Source organism: Eschrichtius robustus, chromosome 19, assembly GCF_028021215.1.
Source record: "Eschrichtius robustus isolate mEscRob2 chromosome 19, mEscRob2.pri, whole genome shotgun sequence".
Lineage (NCBI taxonomy): Eukaryota > Metazoa > Chordata > Mammalia > Artiodactyla > Eschrichtiidae > Eschrichtius > Eschrichtius robustus.
In genome coordinates this window covers 56,962,299-56,978,365 of record NC_090842.1, presented here as the reverse complement: position 1 = coordinate 56,978,365, position 16,067 = coordinate 56,962,299, and the positions used below count along the sequence as shown (strand labels likewise).

The 16,067-nt window shown below is 47.8% G+C and overlaps 1 protein-coding gene and 1 long non-coding RNA gene across 2 annotated transcripts in view; one reads left to right on the top strand and one right to left on the bottom strand.

Annotated features, from left to right (window-relative positions):
• Positions 1 to 635: 635 nt before the first annotated feature.
• Positions 636 to 9,004, bottom strand: LOC137753247 (uncharacterized). The gene is made up of 3 exons (XR_011071426.1): positions 8,797 to 9,004; positions 3,767 to 3,858; positions 636 to 1,212 (listed from the first exon to the last, which is right to left on the bottom strand). It is a non-coding gene; the product is annotated as an uncharacterized lncRNA (long non-coding RNA).
• FCGBP (Fc gamma binding protein) overlaps positions 3,889 to 16,067 on the top strand; it is a 45,152-nt gene continuing 32,973 nt past the window's right edge. Inside the window, exons 1-3 of the mRNA XM_068528314.1 lie at positions 3,889 to 3,940; positions 10,433 to 10,489; positions 14,923 to 15,272. Coding sequence (XP_068384415.1) covers positions 10,435 to 10,489; positions 14,923 to 15,272 — 405 coding nt within the window. The 5' untranslated portion in view covers positions 3,889 to 3,940; positions 10,433 to 10,434. The remainder of the gene's footprint in view (positions 3,941 to 10,432; positions 10,490 to 14,922; positions 15,273 to 16,067) is intronic.

Below are 16,067 nucleotides of genomic sequence, written 5' to 3'. Positions count from 1 at the left end.
GAACTGCAGGCCTATATAGACCAGGCCCTGTGCTTGAGTCTTACGTGCTCACCTCATCGAATCTTGACAGACATTATGTTCCCTCTTTTACAGGGAAAGAAACCAGAGCGCGGGGCCCCAGGGCTCTCTGGGCTCAAAGCCTGTTCTTCTGGCCGCTGTTCATCACACCAGCTACAGTTTTGTCACGTGAACTTTTTATTCACGTACAGAGAAGTATACATATCATTAGTGTACAGTTCAACGAATTTACACAAAGTGAACACACCCATATAACCAATACTCAGATCAAGAAACCAAACAGAGAAGCCCCCAGAAGCTCCGCACATGCTCTTTCTGCCACCCTCATCCCCTCTGAAAGTTGTCATTTACCTGATTTCTAACAGCATGGATTACTGTGTCTGTTTCAAACTCTCTAGGGACCCATACAGTGTGTACTGTGTTTTTACCTTCTTTTACTTAACATTATGTTTGTGAGATTCACATTGTGTGTAGGGATAGTTCTTTCATTTTCACTTCTGTATGGTTTCCATTGTGTGAATATGCCTAAAACTGGATATTTTCCTGTTTGGGGCTATATTGATGCTGTGAATATTCTAATACATTTCTCTGGTAAACATGGGAATATAATCCAGGGCAGGTACGTGCTTAGCTTTAGCAGACACTGTCAAACTATAGTACTAACTTACACTCCCACCAGTGGAGCATACATTTGATATAGGCTGTCATAAAAAAATTTTTTTGTGCAATGTCACTAATTACTGGAGAAATGCAAATCAAAACTACAATGAGGTACCACCTCACACCGGTCAGAATGGCCATCGTTAAAAAGTCTACAAATAATAAATGCTGGAGAGGGTGTGAAGAAAAGGGAACCCTCCTACACTGTTGGTGGGAATGTACGATGGTGCAGCCACTACGGAAAACAGTATGGAGGTTCCTCAGAAAACTAAAAATAGAATTACCATATGATCCAGTGATCCCACTCCTGGGCATATAACCAGACAAAACTATAATTCTAAAAGATACATGCACCCCTAGGTCCATAGCGGCACTATTCACCACAGCCTAAAGAAAGAAATATCCAGGTCCAGATGGTTCCACTAGAGAATTCTATCAAACATTTGAAGAAGAATCAGCATCACTTTTATGCAATCTTTTCCAGAAAATAGAAGAGGGAACACTCTCCAACTCATTCGCTGAGGCCAGAATTACCTTGACACCGAAACCAGGCAAAGACATTACAAAAAGAAGAAAGAGGAGGAGAAAGAGAGAGAAAGAAAATTAGTATCTCTTGTGAACTTAGATTTAAAACCCCTTAAAAATATTAGCATATCAAAGCCTGCAAAGTGTAAAAAGAATTCTATACCATAACCGAGTGGGATTTATTCCAGGTATGCAAGGCTGCTTCAATATGAAAAAATAAATCAATGTAATCCACCATGTCAACAAGGTAAAGAAGAAAAATTATATGATCATATCAATTGACATGGGAAAATAATTTGGCAATAACCAACACCATTTATGATAAAAACCCAACAAGCTAGGAATAAAGGGGAACTGCTTCAACCTGATAAAACAGCATTTACCAATAAACTACAACTAACAGGGACTTCGCTGGTGGTCCAGTGATTAAGACTCTGTGCTTCCACTGCAGGGGGAGTGGGTTTGACCCCTGGTTGGGGAGCTAAGATCTGCGTGGCACGGCCAAAAAAAAAAAAAGAAAAAAGAAAAAAAAAAAACACCTACAGCTAACATATTTAATGCTGAAAGACTGAACGTTTTTCCCCTTATTAGGAACAAAGTAAGGATGATCACCTCTTATTTGACATAGTACTAGAAGTTCTGGCCAGCTAAACAAGGCAAAACAAAGATTAAAAAAATACTGATTGGAAAGGAATAAAATTGTCCTTATTTTCAGATGACATGATTGCATAGAAAATCCCAAGGATTCTAAAAAAAAAAAAAACAACTAATAAACACACAAAAATCAGATGCATTTCTATACCCTAACAATGAAAATGTAGAATCCAAATTTTAAAACACAATGCTATTTACAATAGATCCAAAGAAAAATAAAGTATTTAAGCGTAAATCTAACAAAACATGTTCAGGATCTGTGTGTTGAGAAAACACACTTTTTGGACTTAGAATAGAAATGCATTGTCTCACAGTTCTAGAGGCCAGAAAGTCAAGACCAAGATGTCAGAAGGGTTTGGAGAAAGGTTAGTTCCTTTGTGAGGAAGAATATGTTCCATGCCTTTCTACCAGCTTCTTATGGTTTTACTGGTAATTTTTAGCATTTCTTGGCTTGTAGATGATGCATCACCTCAATCTCTCCCTTCATCTTCACGTGGTGTTTTCCCTGTGTGCATGTTTAACTCTGTGTCCAAATTGCCCCTTTTTATCAGGACACCAGTCATATCGGATTAGGGGCCCACCCTACTCCAGTATGAGCTCATCTTAACTAATTATATCTGCAGCAAGCTTATTTCCAAATAAGCTCACATTCTATGGTATTGGGGATTAGGGGTTCAACATATGAATTGTGCAGGGACACAGTTGAACCTATAACTGATCTCATTTTTCCTTATTAGAAGAGCTATATATGTGTACATATGCATATGTGTGTATAAGTATATATGACTATATAAAGGACTGAATGGTACACATCAAACTGCTAACTGGAGTTATCCTCTGGGAAATGATGGGGAATGAGGAGGGTAGGTGGGCAATACTTATACTTTTTATCTCCACACTTTGAATTGGTTGAAAAATGTTCAACAAGTATGTATGACTATTGCAAATTTAAGCAAACAACTTAAGAGCCTTTAAGGCACCTTATAGATGTCCTTCAAGGTAGATACTGGGCTTCCATGGAGAGAAGTGGGAACTACAACAGTTAAGTGATCCAAAATTGTTCGACTACTTTTCCATGTGCAAAACAGTAATATTTTATATGTCCCCACCAAAAGGACTTGTGAGTCAGTGGCAGAGTGGAAATAGCACTACACCTGGAGCCCAGAGAGCCAGATGGAATTCCATTTCTGGCACTAGCTGGCCAAGTGACCTTAGGTTCTTAACCACCAGGGCATTTGCGTTTTTCTCTTTAAATATTTCTGTAAATTTCAGATATGTAGTCCCATGGTCTATATTTATTCAGATCTGGCTAATACATGTATGTTGTGTGTCACAGCAATATTTGACTAAGCCTAAAAATAGCCAGCATCACTTTTCCTAGAAAAAGATCTGAACACAGAGACCACTGATCTGAGCTGTGTACTTCAAGTACAGCGTATCCATGTTATATGACCAGGCAGCCTGATTCTCCCACTCTGCCTCTGCAAAGTGTCTATACCACCCTCCATTATCGCTATGGGAAGGACAACTTCCACCGAAGGGCCATACAACAGACAGAGCTGAACCCCACAAACCTGTATCACCCCTCCAGAGCTTCTCTTCATTTCTCCATTCAATCAGGAAATAATTATTAACTACCCACTATGAGCCAGGACTATACCAGGCCCTGGGGATCCACTGATCAGCGAAATAAACACATCCTTATTCAGATTAAGGAAGTCAAGAAAACAATTACAAAACAATGTGAAATGTGTTTTGGTAAAGGAATTACAGGGTGCTGGGGGTGGAGAACCCAGCTCTCTGAGTTAGGGTCCCCTAACTCAGTCTTAAGGGTTTTCCAAAAACTTCTCTTCATAGAATTGCATCAACTCAGCTCTGAAATCTTGAGTTAGATAATTTTGCCCACTACCTGCTGCTTTTCCTTTTTCCTTTCAGTTCCATCTGTGGTTGCTGGAGAAAGGCATGGCTCGGGCAGGAAGTTGTCAAACCCCTGTAGTTCACCTATTCAAAGAAGAGAAAAATGGCATCTCTGACTGGGAGGCATTCTTTCAACTTCCTGGATGGTGTCATGTTTTCACTCTAGGTAGGAGGATCCACTCTGCAGAGTCCAGGTGTAAAAGGGTTTGATCACAAGTCCTGAGAATGATGAGAAATACCTATTCATTCCTCATCAGAGTCAATATCTACCAGAGCGCACTCACTCTCACTAACCATTACATCAAGCACAAAGTGTCCCTTTGAAAGTCTTCAGAGTGCACGTTTATCAGTTTCTTCAGACACAGCACATGCCAAGGTGACAGGGCTCACATCACTTTTCTATTTTCTCTAAGTCCCCTCAGAATTCTTACTTCCTGTCCCCATAATATTTCTGAAAAAAATTTAAATACTGGTGAAATAAATCCAAGAAAATCTACATAAATGGGAAAAAATAGAATGTTTCTGGATTAGAAGAATTCAACACAGAAAAAAAAAAGGCAAGCCATGAAATGTTACAGATTGATTAAATGAACTACATTAAAATTAAGAATTTTTTCATTATTAAAAAAGTGAAAAGGGGGACTTCCCTCATGGTCCAGCGGTTAAGACTCTGCACTCCCAATGCAGGGGGCTGGGGTTCAATCCCTGGTCAGGGAACTAAGAGCCCGCATGCTGCAACTAAAGATCCCACACACAGCAACAAAGATCCCACATGCTGCAACTAATACCTGGTGCAGCCAAATCAATCAATCAATCAATCAATATATTTTTAAGTGAAAAAAGGGAATTTCCTGATGGTCTAGTGGTTAGGACTTGGTGCACTTTCATTGCTGTGGGCCCAGGTTCGATCCCTAGTTAGGGAACTAAAATCCCACAAGCTACACAATGTGGGCCAAAAAAAACGTGAAAAGATAAGTCACAGAGTGGGAGAAAAAAAATTGCAAAACATTTAACAAAAAAATGACTTGTATCCAGAATATATAAAGAATTTGTACAGATCAATAAGAAAAAAAACAGACAACCCAATTTAAAAAATGGGCAGGAGACTTGAACAAATAGCTTACTAAAATGAACAGGTACATTCTTGATTTTTTCACTAAAAAATCAAGGAAATGCACATGAAAACCACAACCCAATACCACTACCCCTCTAGAATGGCTAAAATTACGAAGTCTAACAAGGCCAAATATTGGTGAGGCTGTGGAGCAACCAGATTCGTCATATGCCGATCGTGGGAGTTGACATTGAAACATGTTTGGTAGCATCTACTAAAGCTGAGCCAAATGACCCAGCAATGACCATTAGGAACTCCACAGCACATCCCAACAGAAACTGTGCACATGTGCATCAGAAGATAGTATTCATTAGCCCAAAGTGGAAACAGTAGAATGGGTAAATATGTAGTGATTTTTTTTTTTTTTTTTTGGCCACGGCATGAGGGATCTTAGTTCCCTGACCAGGGATCAAACCTGGGACCCCTGCAGTGGAAGTACGGCGTCTTAACCACTGGACCACCAGGGAAGTCCCTGTAGTGATTTTTAAACAAGCAAGTACCATATGGCAATGAAAATGATCTATAGTTATGTACACAGGATAACACTGAGTGAAAGAAGCCAGTCACAAAACAACATAAACATATGATTCCATTTGTGTCAAGTTCAAAAACAAGCTAAATAATCTGTGGTGTAAGAAGCCAAAATAGTGGCTCCTTATGGGAGGTACGGAGTGGAGAGTGATTAAGAAGGAGAATGAAGAGGGCCTCTGGAATGCTGGAAACATTCTCTTTCTTAACCTGGGTGTAGGTTATAAGGATGTATTCATTTTGAGATCATTCAATGAGCTACATACATTTATGATTTGTACACTTACTAATATGTGTATTTTATTTCAAGAAGACATTAAAAATATTCTCATGAATCACATTAGAATGGTTGCCTACAAGGGGGCCAGGAATGTAAAAATGGGTATAAAAGAGAATAAATAGGTTGGTAGGTGGGTGACAAGACATATAAGCAGCTGACTAGGTAGATGAAATGGAGCCTGGGCTAGCAACAGTTCTAGAGTTTTGTCTTGTCTAATATGGACACAAGTTACAGCTGGTTACTTTAATTTTAAATGGGTTAATGAAATTAAATTAAAAATTCAGTTCCTCCATTACATTAGTCACATTTCAAGAGCTCAGTAGACACATGGAGCCATTGCCTTTCACACTGCACAGCACAAAACACGGAAAATTTTCATCATCACAGAAAGTTCTGTTAGACAGCATAAGTGGACATGGATAAGATCTCCTGGAGAAAAGAGGTAGTTAGAGAAAGAAGCAGAGAAAGAGAATCTGAGGACCACCAGTTTTTTTAAATTGAAGTATAGTTGATTTACAATGTTAGGCCAATTTCTGCTGTACAGCAAAGTGACTCAGTTATGCATATATATACATTCTTTTTTTTTTTTTTTTTAATTTATGGCTGTGTTGGGTCTTCGTTTCTATGCAAGGGCTTTCTCCAGTTGTGGCAAGCGGGGGCCACTCTTCATCGCGGTGCGCAGGCCTCTCACTATCGCGGCCTCTCTTGTTGCGGAGCACAGGCTCCAGACGCGCAGGCTCAGTAGTTGTGGCTCACGGGCCCAGTTGCTCCGCGGCATGTGGGATCTTCCCAGACCAGGGCTCGAACCCGTGTCCCCTGCATTGGCAGGCAGATTCTCAACCACTGCGCCACCAGGGAAGCCCTACATTCTTTTTTTATATTCTTTTCCGTTATGGTTTATCACAGGATATTGAGTATAGCTCCCTGTGTTATACAGTAGGACCTTGTTGTTTATCCATTCTAAATGTAATAGTTTGCATCTACCAACCCCAAACTCCCAGTGCCTCCCTCTCCCTCCCCCACTCCCTCCCCCACTCCCTCCTGGCAACCACAAGTCTGTCCTCTATGTCTATGAGTGTTCTGTTTTGTAAATAGGTTCATCTGTGCCATATTTTAGATTCCACATATAAGTGATATCGTATGATATTTGTCTTTCTCTTTCTGACTTACTTCACTTAGTACGATAATCTCTAGTTGTATCCATGTTGCTGCAAATGGCATTGTTTCTGAGGACCACCAATGTTAAAGAGGTTATTGTAGGAAACAGACCGAAGTAACACAAGATCCAGAAGAAAGTGATATCATGGAAACCAAGACATTAGAAATGTTTGAGGAGGAAGCATTCATGTCAAATGTTAAAGAGGAGCTAGAATCAAGTGGCGAGTAAGAGGTGACTGGAGGATTTAGCAGGACAGTTTCAGTGCACATGGAAGTCAGATTGCGGTGGGTCAAAGAGAGATGGGTGGGGGGGGGGGCTTCCCTGGTGGCACAGTGGTTGAGAATCTGCCTGCCAACGCAGGGGACACGGGTTCGAGCCCTGGTCTGGGAAGATCCCACATGCCGCGGAGCAACTAGGCCCGTAAGCCACAACTACTGAGCCTGCGCGTCTGGAGCCTGTGCTCCGCAACAAGAGAGGCCGCGATAGTGAGAGGCCCGTGCACCGCGATGAAGAGTGGCCCCCGCTTGCCGCAATTAGAGAAAGCCCTCGCACAGAAACGAAGACCCAACACAGCCATAAATAAATAAATAAATAAATAAATAAATAAATAAATAAAAGAGAGATGGGTGGGGAGGTGAAGAACAGGAACATAGCTGTAGCAGGTCTGAAGTTTCAAGAAGGTAAAACAAATAAAGGGAATTTCCATAAAGCAAGGGAGCAGATGGCCAGTGCCGTATAGGAGGAATAAAAGAGATTAGCCTCAGCTTGGGTTCTCAGGAGATCACACATGCAGAAAATGATGTCTGGATTCCAGGCATGGAGTTAGCAGGTAGAATATGAAGAAGAGTGTTCCAAGTGGAAGGAACTGCGCAGGCAATGGCAAGGTGGAAGGTGCAGGAAATGGAGCATTAGGGCTTGAGAGAGTCCTGCCGAGAGTGTGGACTTACATTCACAGGGACAGGGAAGCATGGAATTTCCTTGAGCAGGGGAGGAACAAGATCAAGTCTGAACCTCAGGGAGGTTAGTGGCAACTTGTGCAAGATGAAGGAGTTCCCCAAGGGGGTACAGAGACCCCTTGTGGGATCCAGAACATGAAAGAATGAAGTTCAAAATTGCCAGAAAATCTGAATTGAGCTGCAGAGTAAATTGTCTCCACCTGTACCCTGGATCTCTAAAACCCAGACAAGCCAGAGGGTCCCAGGGGTCTCAAGTCATATGACCAGTACAGATCTGTCCCCTACAGATCTTGTCAGCAGGGAGAGGATAGAGGGCTTGGACACACAAACACCCCTTGTTTTGGCTCAGAGCAGGGCTGCCAGTGGCAGGATGGATGTGATTTCGCTGACCACAAGGAAGTGTCCCCACAGGTTATCTCAGGGGTTCCCCGTGGGGTTTCTGAGAATCGATATGATATGGAGTACAGTACAGGGTGCGTCATACCATACCCACCCACCTACACACACCCACCACACTCACACCCCTTAGGCTCTGAAAGGAGGGAGAAGGTCCCAGGGGTGTCAAATATAAAATTGTGAGGTTTCCCACCACCACCGCCCCACTTCTGGGAACTCTGGCCGCAGAATGCAACAATGGGTTTTGAGGAGGGGGAAAGCATCTCTCTGGGGTCAACCAGGGGAGACCTCAAGGCTTAGAGATTGGGGGGCAGAATCACCTCTGAGTCTTACTCTAATTTTCTGCTCCCTCATCCCTTATTTCTCTGAGTGTCTCAGGCTAAACAAGGTGTATTCGACAGAACATTTTGACATCTTGGTTTGCAATAGCTGTTTCCTCCTTAGGAGTCCCAGCAGCCCCTCCTCCCGGTCCTTTTCCTCAGGGACCCAGGCACCACTCCCCACAGAGCTCTCACTCTCCGTTGGTCCCCCCTCACCCCTGCCTGTTTCTTGATGTGTCTGGCTCTTATCCAGTCTCTTGTTTACTCACCTCATTTTCCTGGTTGACCTTGGGCCCCAGTCAGCTCTGAGCCTTTCTCTCTCCCTCTGGGAACCTGCCCTGGGTGGGGCTCTAACAGCCCCCATCCACCCCGACCACCAAGAGGCCCAAGCCTTGTGATAAGAGAGGAGAAGTCCTGGGGGCAGCAGCTGCTGGGGTGTTGTCCAAGAGGGCACCCAGGCTTTGCAGCTGCTGTTTCCAGGGGAGACTCCCCAGGCAATGAGTCCTGGGGCTGGGCGGAGGAGAGCAGGGCATGGGTCAGGCCAGCCCCTCGGGAGGAAGGGACTCCGCCTCAGAACGCCCACACCACCTCTCAGCTGTCTCTGCTACTGCTCCCTGTGTGCGACCTACACCCCCAACTCCCATCCTAGGCAGATTTTGGGGTGATGGGGGCACAGAATCACCCAAAACTTGTTCAGCGAGTCCCTTCTCAGGAAGAAAAAAACACCTCCCAGAAAACAAATTCTCCAGAAAGTGGAGCCCAGTGTCTGCATGGAACCAGGAAACAGGGGCCTGCATTGTTCTTTACACACAGCTCCAGCCCCCAGGTGCCACCTGCTCCCCACCTGGGACCACACCAGAAGAGCCTGCCTCCCACCTATACTCCTTGAGAGTTTACAGAGTGCCCTCTGGGAGACAAGTAAGCCCAGTGAAGCTAGTTTTGATGTTCCTATTTTGCAGATTAGGTACCCAGGAGGCCCTGTTGGTCTGGGGGTGGAGGTATTGTGTCCCACAACAAAGTCCTGAGTCAGGTGCTCAGGTTCCTGCCCACCTCAGACACCTGCCCCCCACCGTGAGTGGTTGGAAAGAGGATATGTGTGGCTGGGGACCAGGGAACAGCTTGTGGCGGGTGGGGACCCGGATGTGGGTCCTTCACTGTTGTTCCTGGCAGGAGCCAAAGGAAAAAAATTTAGCCATTGAACCAGCAAACAAGACCAAATGCCACCTTCGACTCCTGCTCCCCACCCACTGGGGATGCAGGTCCAGGCCCTCAGCACCCTGCTCCCCAGCTGTTTCCCTCAGGGACACCACCCTTCCAGGACTGAAGTTTCCAGCAGGCTCCCCAGGCAGAGCCACCAGCTGTTCTCACACCCCTCTCAGGACTCAGGCATTCAGGCTTGCCCTCCACCCTTCTCAGCCCTTCGGGGGCCCCATTCCAGCTGGCCCTGGGATCAGCAGCCTCCTCTAAGAAGTTGGCACCATCTGCCTGGCAGGTGGCCCAGGGCGTGGCCTGAGTCAAGAAACTCCACTATATAGCCCAGCCCAGGGAACCTGGAGCTAGCCCTGCAGCTCCGGGAACCTGCAGGTGAGAGAGGCTGCATCCCCTTTGGAAGTGGGACATCAGGTCCCCTACCCTTGCCCCTGGCTCTAGGCCTCCCCATCCCACTCCCCCCAGACCCACTGGACATCCAACTCCCTATCCTACCTCTGTCCTGCCCTCCCTGCCCAACCCCCAGACCCACCAGATGTCCAATTCCCCTTACACACGCACACACTGGCCCTTGGATTCAGCCCACCTCAGCCTTCCTGGTGCCCAGGAAGCCCTTGTCCTGAGACTGGGCCCTTTTGTCCTCTGGCAGGAGGGGCAGACCAGCCTCCTATGACCCCCTCTCTTTCTCCACTGCAGACATGGGTTCTCTGCGGAGCTGGTGGATGCTCTGGGCCGGGGCAACCCTCCTGTGGGGTAAGTCAGACCAAAATCCCATCTATGTCCTGGTTCCAGTCTGAAGAACTCTACCTGCCTGGGTCAGCACCATCCATTTGAGCCCCCTCCACAAATACATCTCCCAGTGTCACCCCAGGCTAGCTGAGATGAGAGAGAGGCCCTTTAAGTACTGCAGAGAAATGTGGTGGAATTCACCCATCCTCTCTCTGTTCCAGAGGGAAACAGGTAAAAACTTTAGTCCCCAAATTCAAGTAGGTAAGAACTACTACTTTCTTGATTTTCTGCAACTCAACTAAAGTTTTGACTTAGAGCCTCATTCTGCTGAGGTGATGGAAAATTTCACTAAAGTCTTTCTTGGCAGGGGGTAGGGGGGACTTGGTGGCCAATTATCTAGGGTTATGTCCAGAACTGTAGTTTTAGGTAAAGCCAAAGTTTGGGGGGAGGGATGGGACATCCCGGCCCTCTTTACCAGTCAACATCTATTTAGGTTACTTTAGAAACATTCATTGACCCTGATGCCCTGGCCCCATGGGACACTGGGATGTCCTTCAAGGCTCCCCTTATTCGGCAGACAGTCCTTCTATAACCACCACAACTCTCTCCAAGATCCTGTAGAGTGATCTCTCTCCCTCCCCCTCTCTCTTCTCAGCCCTGGAGAATCTTTTCCCAGATTGAGGTGTTGAAAAGTCCCCACTCCTCTCTATTTCTAGGAGACATTTTGTCCATACTCCCATAATCCCCTTTTCCCCTTCACATACACCCCTAATCCTATGAAGACAGAAGTCACAAACTGGCACCTGAATCCAGCCAGTTTAGGCCCCATAGTTCTTACTTAAAACAGTTTTGGATTGGAGATTTCACATGGAAATTCAGATATCCAATTTCCCTTGAAAAAATGGTAAGATGTGACATTTTTAAGAAAGAGCCCATAAGCCATCATCATAACAACAGATTAAAGCTAATAGCAACACCCCACTTTCCATGGCATGTGAATGCTCTAGCTGCACAGTCTGCCCATTCTGTTTCACACATACGTCACTTGCCTGGCCCCGTCAGTGTTTGAGTTTGAGATCCCTGTCTGAAGTGTTCAGGCTTTTGGAAGGCAAAAGCCAGAAAGGCTGGTAGGTGAACACTGCATGAATAAGGGGAAAGGAGAGAGAAGAGAGAAAATAGAAACCCACGTTAGTATTTCAACGTGCGACCCAGGCACACGGTATGAGGTTACTTCTCTGATGGGGAGGATTGGATAAAGCAGACCCACAGCTGCATTTTCTCACCCCAGGGTTGACCCAGGAGGCCTCAGTGGACCCCAAGAACAGCGAGGGGGAGGAATTCCTCACGGCCTTCCTGCAGAACTATAATCTCGGGTACAGCAAAGCCTACCTCTACCTCCTCCTCTCCAGTCTGTCGGACAGCCTCACCTCAGTCTCCATCCTCAGCCGGGTAGACGGCACCTCACAGAAGGTCACTGTGGGGCCCGGGCAGTCAGTCATGGTCAACATCACTGCCAAGGCTGAGATGGTCGGCAGCAATACCTTCAAGCGTGCGGTGGTGGTCCACTCTGACCGCACCATCTCTGTGCAGGCAATAAACGCTAAGCCCAGCACAGCAGATGTGACACAGCTGTGGCCTGTCCGCGCCCTAGGCACTGAGTACTTTGTGCTCACACCCGCCAGCGCTTCGTCCCAGAATCTCAAGGAGTTTGCTGTGGTGGCGGGTGCAGCTGGTGCCTCTGTCAGTATACAGCTGAAGGGGTCAGTGACATTCCAGGGCAAGTCCTACTCAGCGGGCAATGTCCTGAGTGTGACTCTGGACCCCTACCAGGTGGCCCAGGTGCAGAGCACAGCTAACCTCTCAGGGTCAAAGGTCACCGCCAGCAGCCCCGTGGCTGTCCTCTCCGGCCACAGCTGTGCCCAGAAAAACACGAACTGCAACCATGTGGTGGAGCAGCTGCTACCCACGTCTGCCTGGGGCACCCGCTATGTGGTGCCCCCTCTGTCCCTCCAGACCCGCCAGGACCTGGTCTATGTCGTGGCCAGCCAGGCCACGAAGCTGACCTACAACCTCGGGGGCACCACTGGCTCCCGTGGGCTCCAGGCAGGTGACGTGACAGAGCTTGAGATCCAGCAGTTCTGGCCACTCTACCTGTCTGCAGATGTGGGCATCCAAGTCCTGCTGTTTGGCACGGGTACCACCAAAGATGGAGAGACCTATGACCCCCACCTGGTCCTGATCCCAGACGTGGCAGCCTACTGCCCTGCCTATGTAGTGAAGGGCGTGCCAAACTGTAAGTGCACGGCCCTGGTAGTGGCACCAACAAAGGCTGCTGGTGAGCTGACCATAGACGGGCAGAGGCTGGGGGCCAAGCTCACCTGGGCCGCTGTGCCAGGCAGTGAGTTCTCATATGCTGAAGTGGACCTCGGCACTACGGACAGTATCCATGTGGCTGAGGCTGCTACCAACTTTGGGCTGCTCACCTTTGGGCTGGACCAGGACGTGAGCTTTGGGACAGCAGCTGCCTGCGGCCGGAGTGAGTGATCAGAAATGACCTCTGGCCCTGTCCACCTGGGGACCCCTTTGCCAGCTCGCTTGCCTTTTCCCCTTTCCCACCCTCTCTGTGCTCATCTGTGGCTTCCTGGCTCAGCTGGGCTGTCCCCCACTCACCTGCATCCTCCCCGCCATCCTTCTTTTCCTTAAGGCTTCCCAAGCCCTCCCTGTCCCCCCACCCCCTGCAGGAACAATACTCTAAGTGTTTAGCAACTGATATGATCCAGGGTCCCAACCAGTCTGAAGAGATGCCAGTCAGAGCACTGCAGCAGGGTCCTAGAAGCCCCCAGGGTGTCTGGCATCAGCCCTTTGTCTGTTGCTTTTGTGGGGGGTGGCATTGGGGAAAGGTTCCTGGGGAGAGCCAAGGTGCCAAGAGGGAGGGATCTTTGTGGGGGGTCGGGTCAGGTCAGCAGCTTCTCACCAACCAGCTTGGGAATATTTTGTTATTTTAGCTACTGACACACAACCATACCAGTTGCTAACTGCCACTCCCCCAACACCTCATATAGGAATGCCAAACTCAGGAGGTCTAAAAGTATAATAATGATGGCTACCATGTGGGGGGAGTATTTCTCAACATACCAGGGTCCACTCTAGGTGCCTTGTATGTGTTAACATAGTTAATTTCTAGGACCTGGCCCTGTGTGTACTTTTGGGCCCAGCCTGTCGAGGAGTTGCCTCCAAGCAGTGCAGCGTTTGAGGGCACAGATGCTAAAGCCAGGCTTCCCAGGTTCAAATCCCACCTCTGCTTGTGTGACCTGTTTCCACATCTGTAAACTGGGGATCATAACTGCACCCCTCACAGGGCTGTTAGGTGACAGTGCAATGAGTTAACATTTGTAGCTCATTTAGACGGTATCGGGCAAGTGAGTAGGGCTACATAAGGGTGAGCTATCATTATGAGCAGACAGAAGGCAAGAGCTTCTGAAGACTAGGAGGCAGGGGAGGCACAGCTGTTTCTTCCTATGTGGATCCCCTTCCCGAAGCAAGGATCCTAGACAGTAGGGTTCCCAGCACTGGCAAGAGTGCCCCTCCCATCCATCCTCCAGGGCATGGAAGCCACCCAACTTCAAAGGGCCACTTCAGGCTTGAATAGTAATGTGGAAGAGGTGGGTGATTGATTATAACAGGTAATAATTAATCTAATTAACACCTGGGATCAGTTCCAAACCCTGCTTATATTTTAGCTTATTTAAAGCAGGCCACTCCCCCCTCCCCAACTATCCCTGTGAAGAAGGTATTATTATCACCCCCATGTCACAAGTGAGGAAGCTGAGACACACAGAATTATAAATTACTTTCCAGTGTCACACAGCTAATTGACTGTGCCAGGATTCTAACCTAGGCAGCCTGACGCCACCGTTTCCATTCTATTGAACAGTCTCTGTCTTCCATTTTCTATCTTTAAAAAAGATCCCTTAGGGAATTCCCTGGCGGTCCAGTGGTTAGGACTCCGCGCTTCCACTGCAGGGGGCACGGGTTCCATCCCTGGTCAGGGAACTAAGATCCTGCATGCTGTGTGGTGCAGCCAAAAATTAAAAATAAATAAAAAATAAAAACGGTCCCTTAGCCTTTTAGCCTGATTGGGAAGGTAGGGGCAAGGGGGAAACAGGGAGAGAAAAGCCACGCATTAACCTTTCCATGACTGTTCCTGCCTGGTGGTTCTTCACCACCTTCCAGCTCTTCTGGGCTGAGCTGTGTTTTCTGGGGAACCAGAAAACCTAAGAGAAGTCAGGCCTGAGCAGCTCTCTCCCTCTGAGATTCCAGACCTCAGTCCCCCCACTTCTAGAATGGGTAGTTGTGAGCCAACTGCCCAAACTCCCCAGGGTGGGAGAGCTCCAGGATTCCTGGTGGGGTGGACACTCCTGACTCTTTCTTTGTGGCCACCCCCCTTCCCTCCCCAGCCGTGCTGACCCAGGAGGAGGCCTCCTGCAAAGGCAAGCAGTGCGGTCCCAAGCAGCTCTGCAAGGTGCTGGATGGGCAGGCCAGGTGCGTGGCGGCCTCCGTGGCCACCTGCCGCGCCCAGGGTGACCCCCATTACACCACCTTCGATGGCCGCCGCTATGACATGATGGGCACGTGCTTGTACTCGATGGCGGAGCTGTGCAGCGACGACCAGACCCTGCCTGCCTTCAGCGTCGAGACCAAGAACGAGCACCGGGGCAGCCGCAGAGTCTCTTACGTGGGCTTGGTTACCGTGCGCGCCTACAGCCACGCGGTGTCGCTGGCCCGCGGGGAAGTTGGCTTCGCTCGGGTAAGGACCCAGAGGACGCTTCCGGGTTAAAAAGAAACCCATGAGTCACCCAACAAGCAGAAGGAGGAGGCAGTGCCTGAGTGTCAGGCCCCAAACCCGAGCCCTTTGCCAAGGGGTGGAGGGTGCAGAGAAGTGGGCCGAGGGCGTGGGGGCTCGGGAGGGGGGATTTGAAAATCAGTGGCAGAACCTTAAACCCCTTTTGTCCAGCAGTTCGATTTCTAAAATTTTTTAGAATGCTCAGAGATATGGTTAGGGGGAAAAAAGTTTAAGCCGATGGGTTTATAATAGCAAGAAGAGGGGGCGGGCGGAGAGAGAAAGAAAGAAGACAAAATGTCCAACAGTGGGTAATTTTTTAAGTCACTAAACACTAAAAATGTAGTGAGCGCCTCCTATGTGCTGGGTTTGTCACTTAGCACTTTCCATGTGTTAACGCATTTAATGCTCACAGCAATCTATGGGGGTAGGCGTTATTATTATTAACACTTTTTTAAAAAAAATTATTTATTTATGGCTGTGTTGGGTCTTCTGTGCGAGGGCTTTCTCCAGTTGCGGCAAGAGGGGGCCACTCTTCATCGCGGTGCGCGGGCCTCTCACTATCGCGGCCTCTCTTGCTGCACAGCACAGACTCCAGACGCGCAGGCTCAGTAGTTGTGGCTCACGGGCCCAGTTGCTCCGCGGCATGTGGGATCTTGCCAGACCAGGGCTCGAACCTGTGTCCCCTGCATTGGCAGGCAGACTCTCAACCACTGCGCCACCAGGGAAGCCCCATTAACACTTTTTGATGAGGAAACTGAG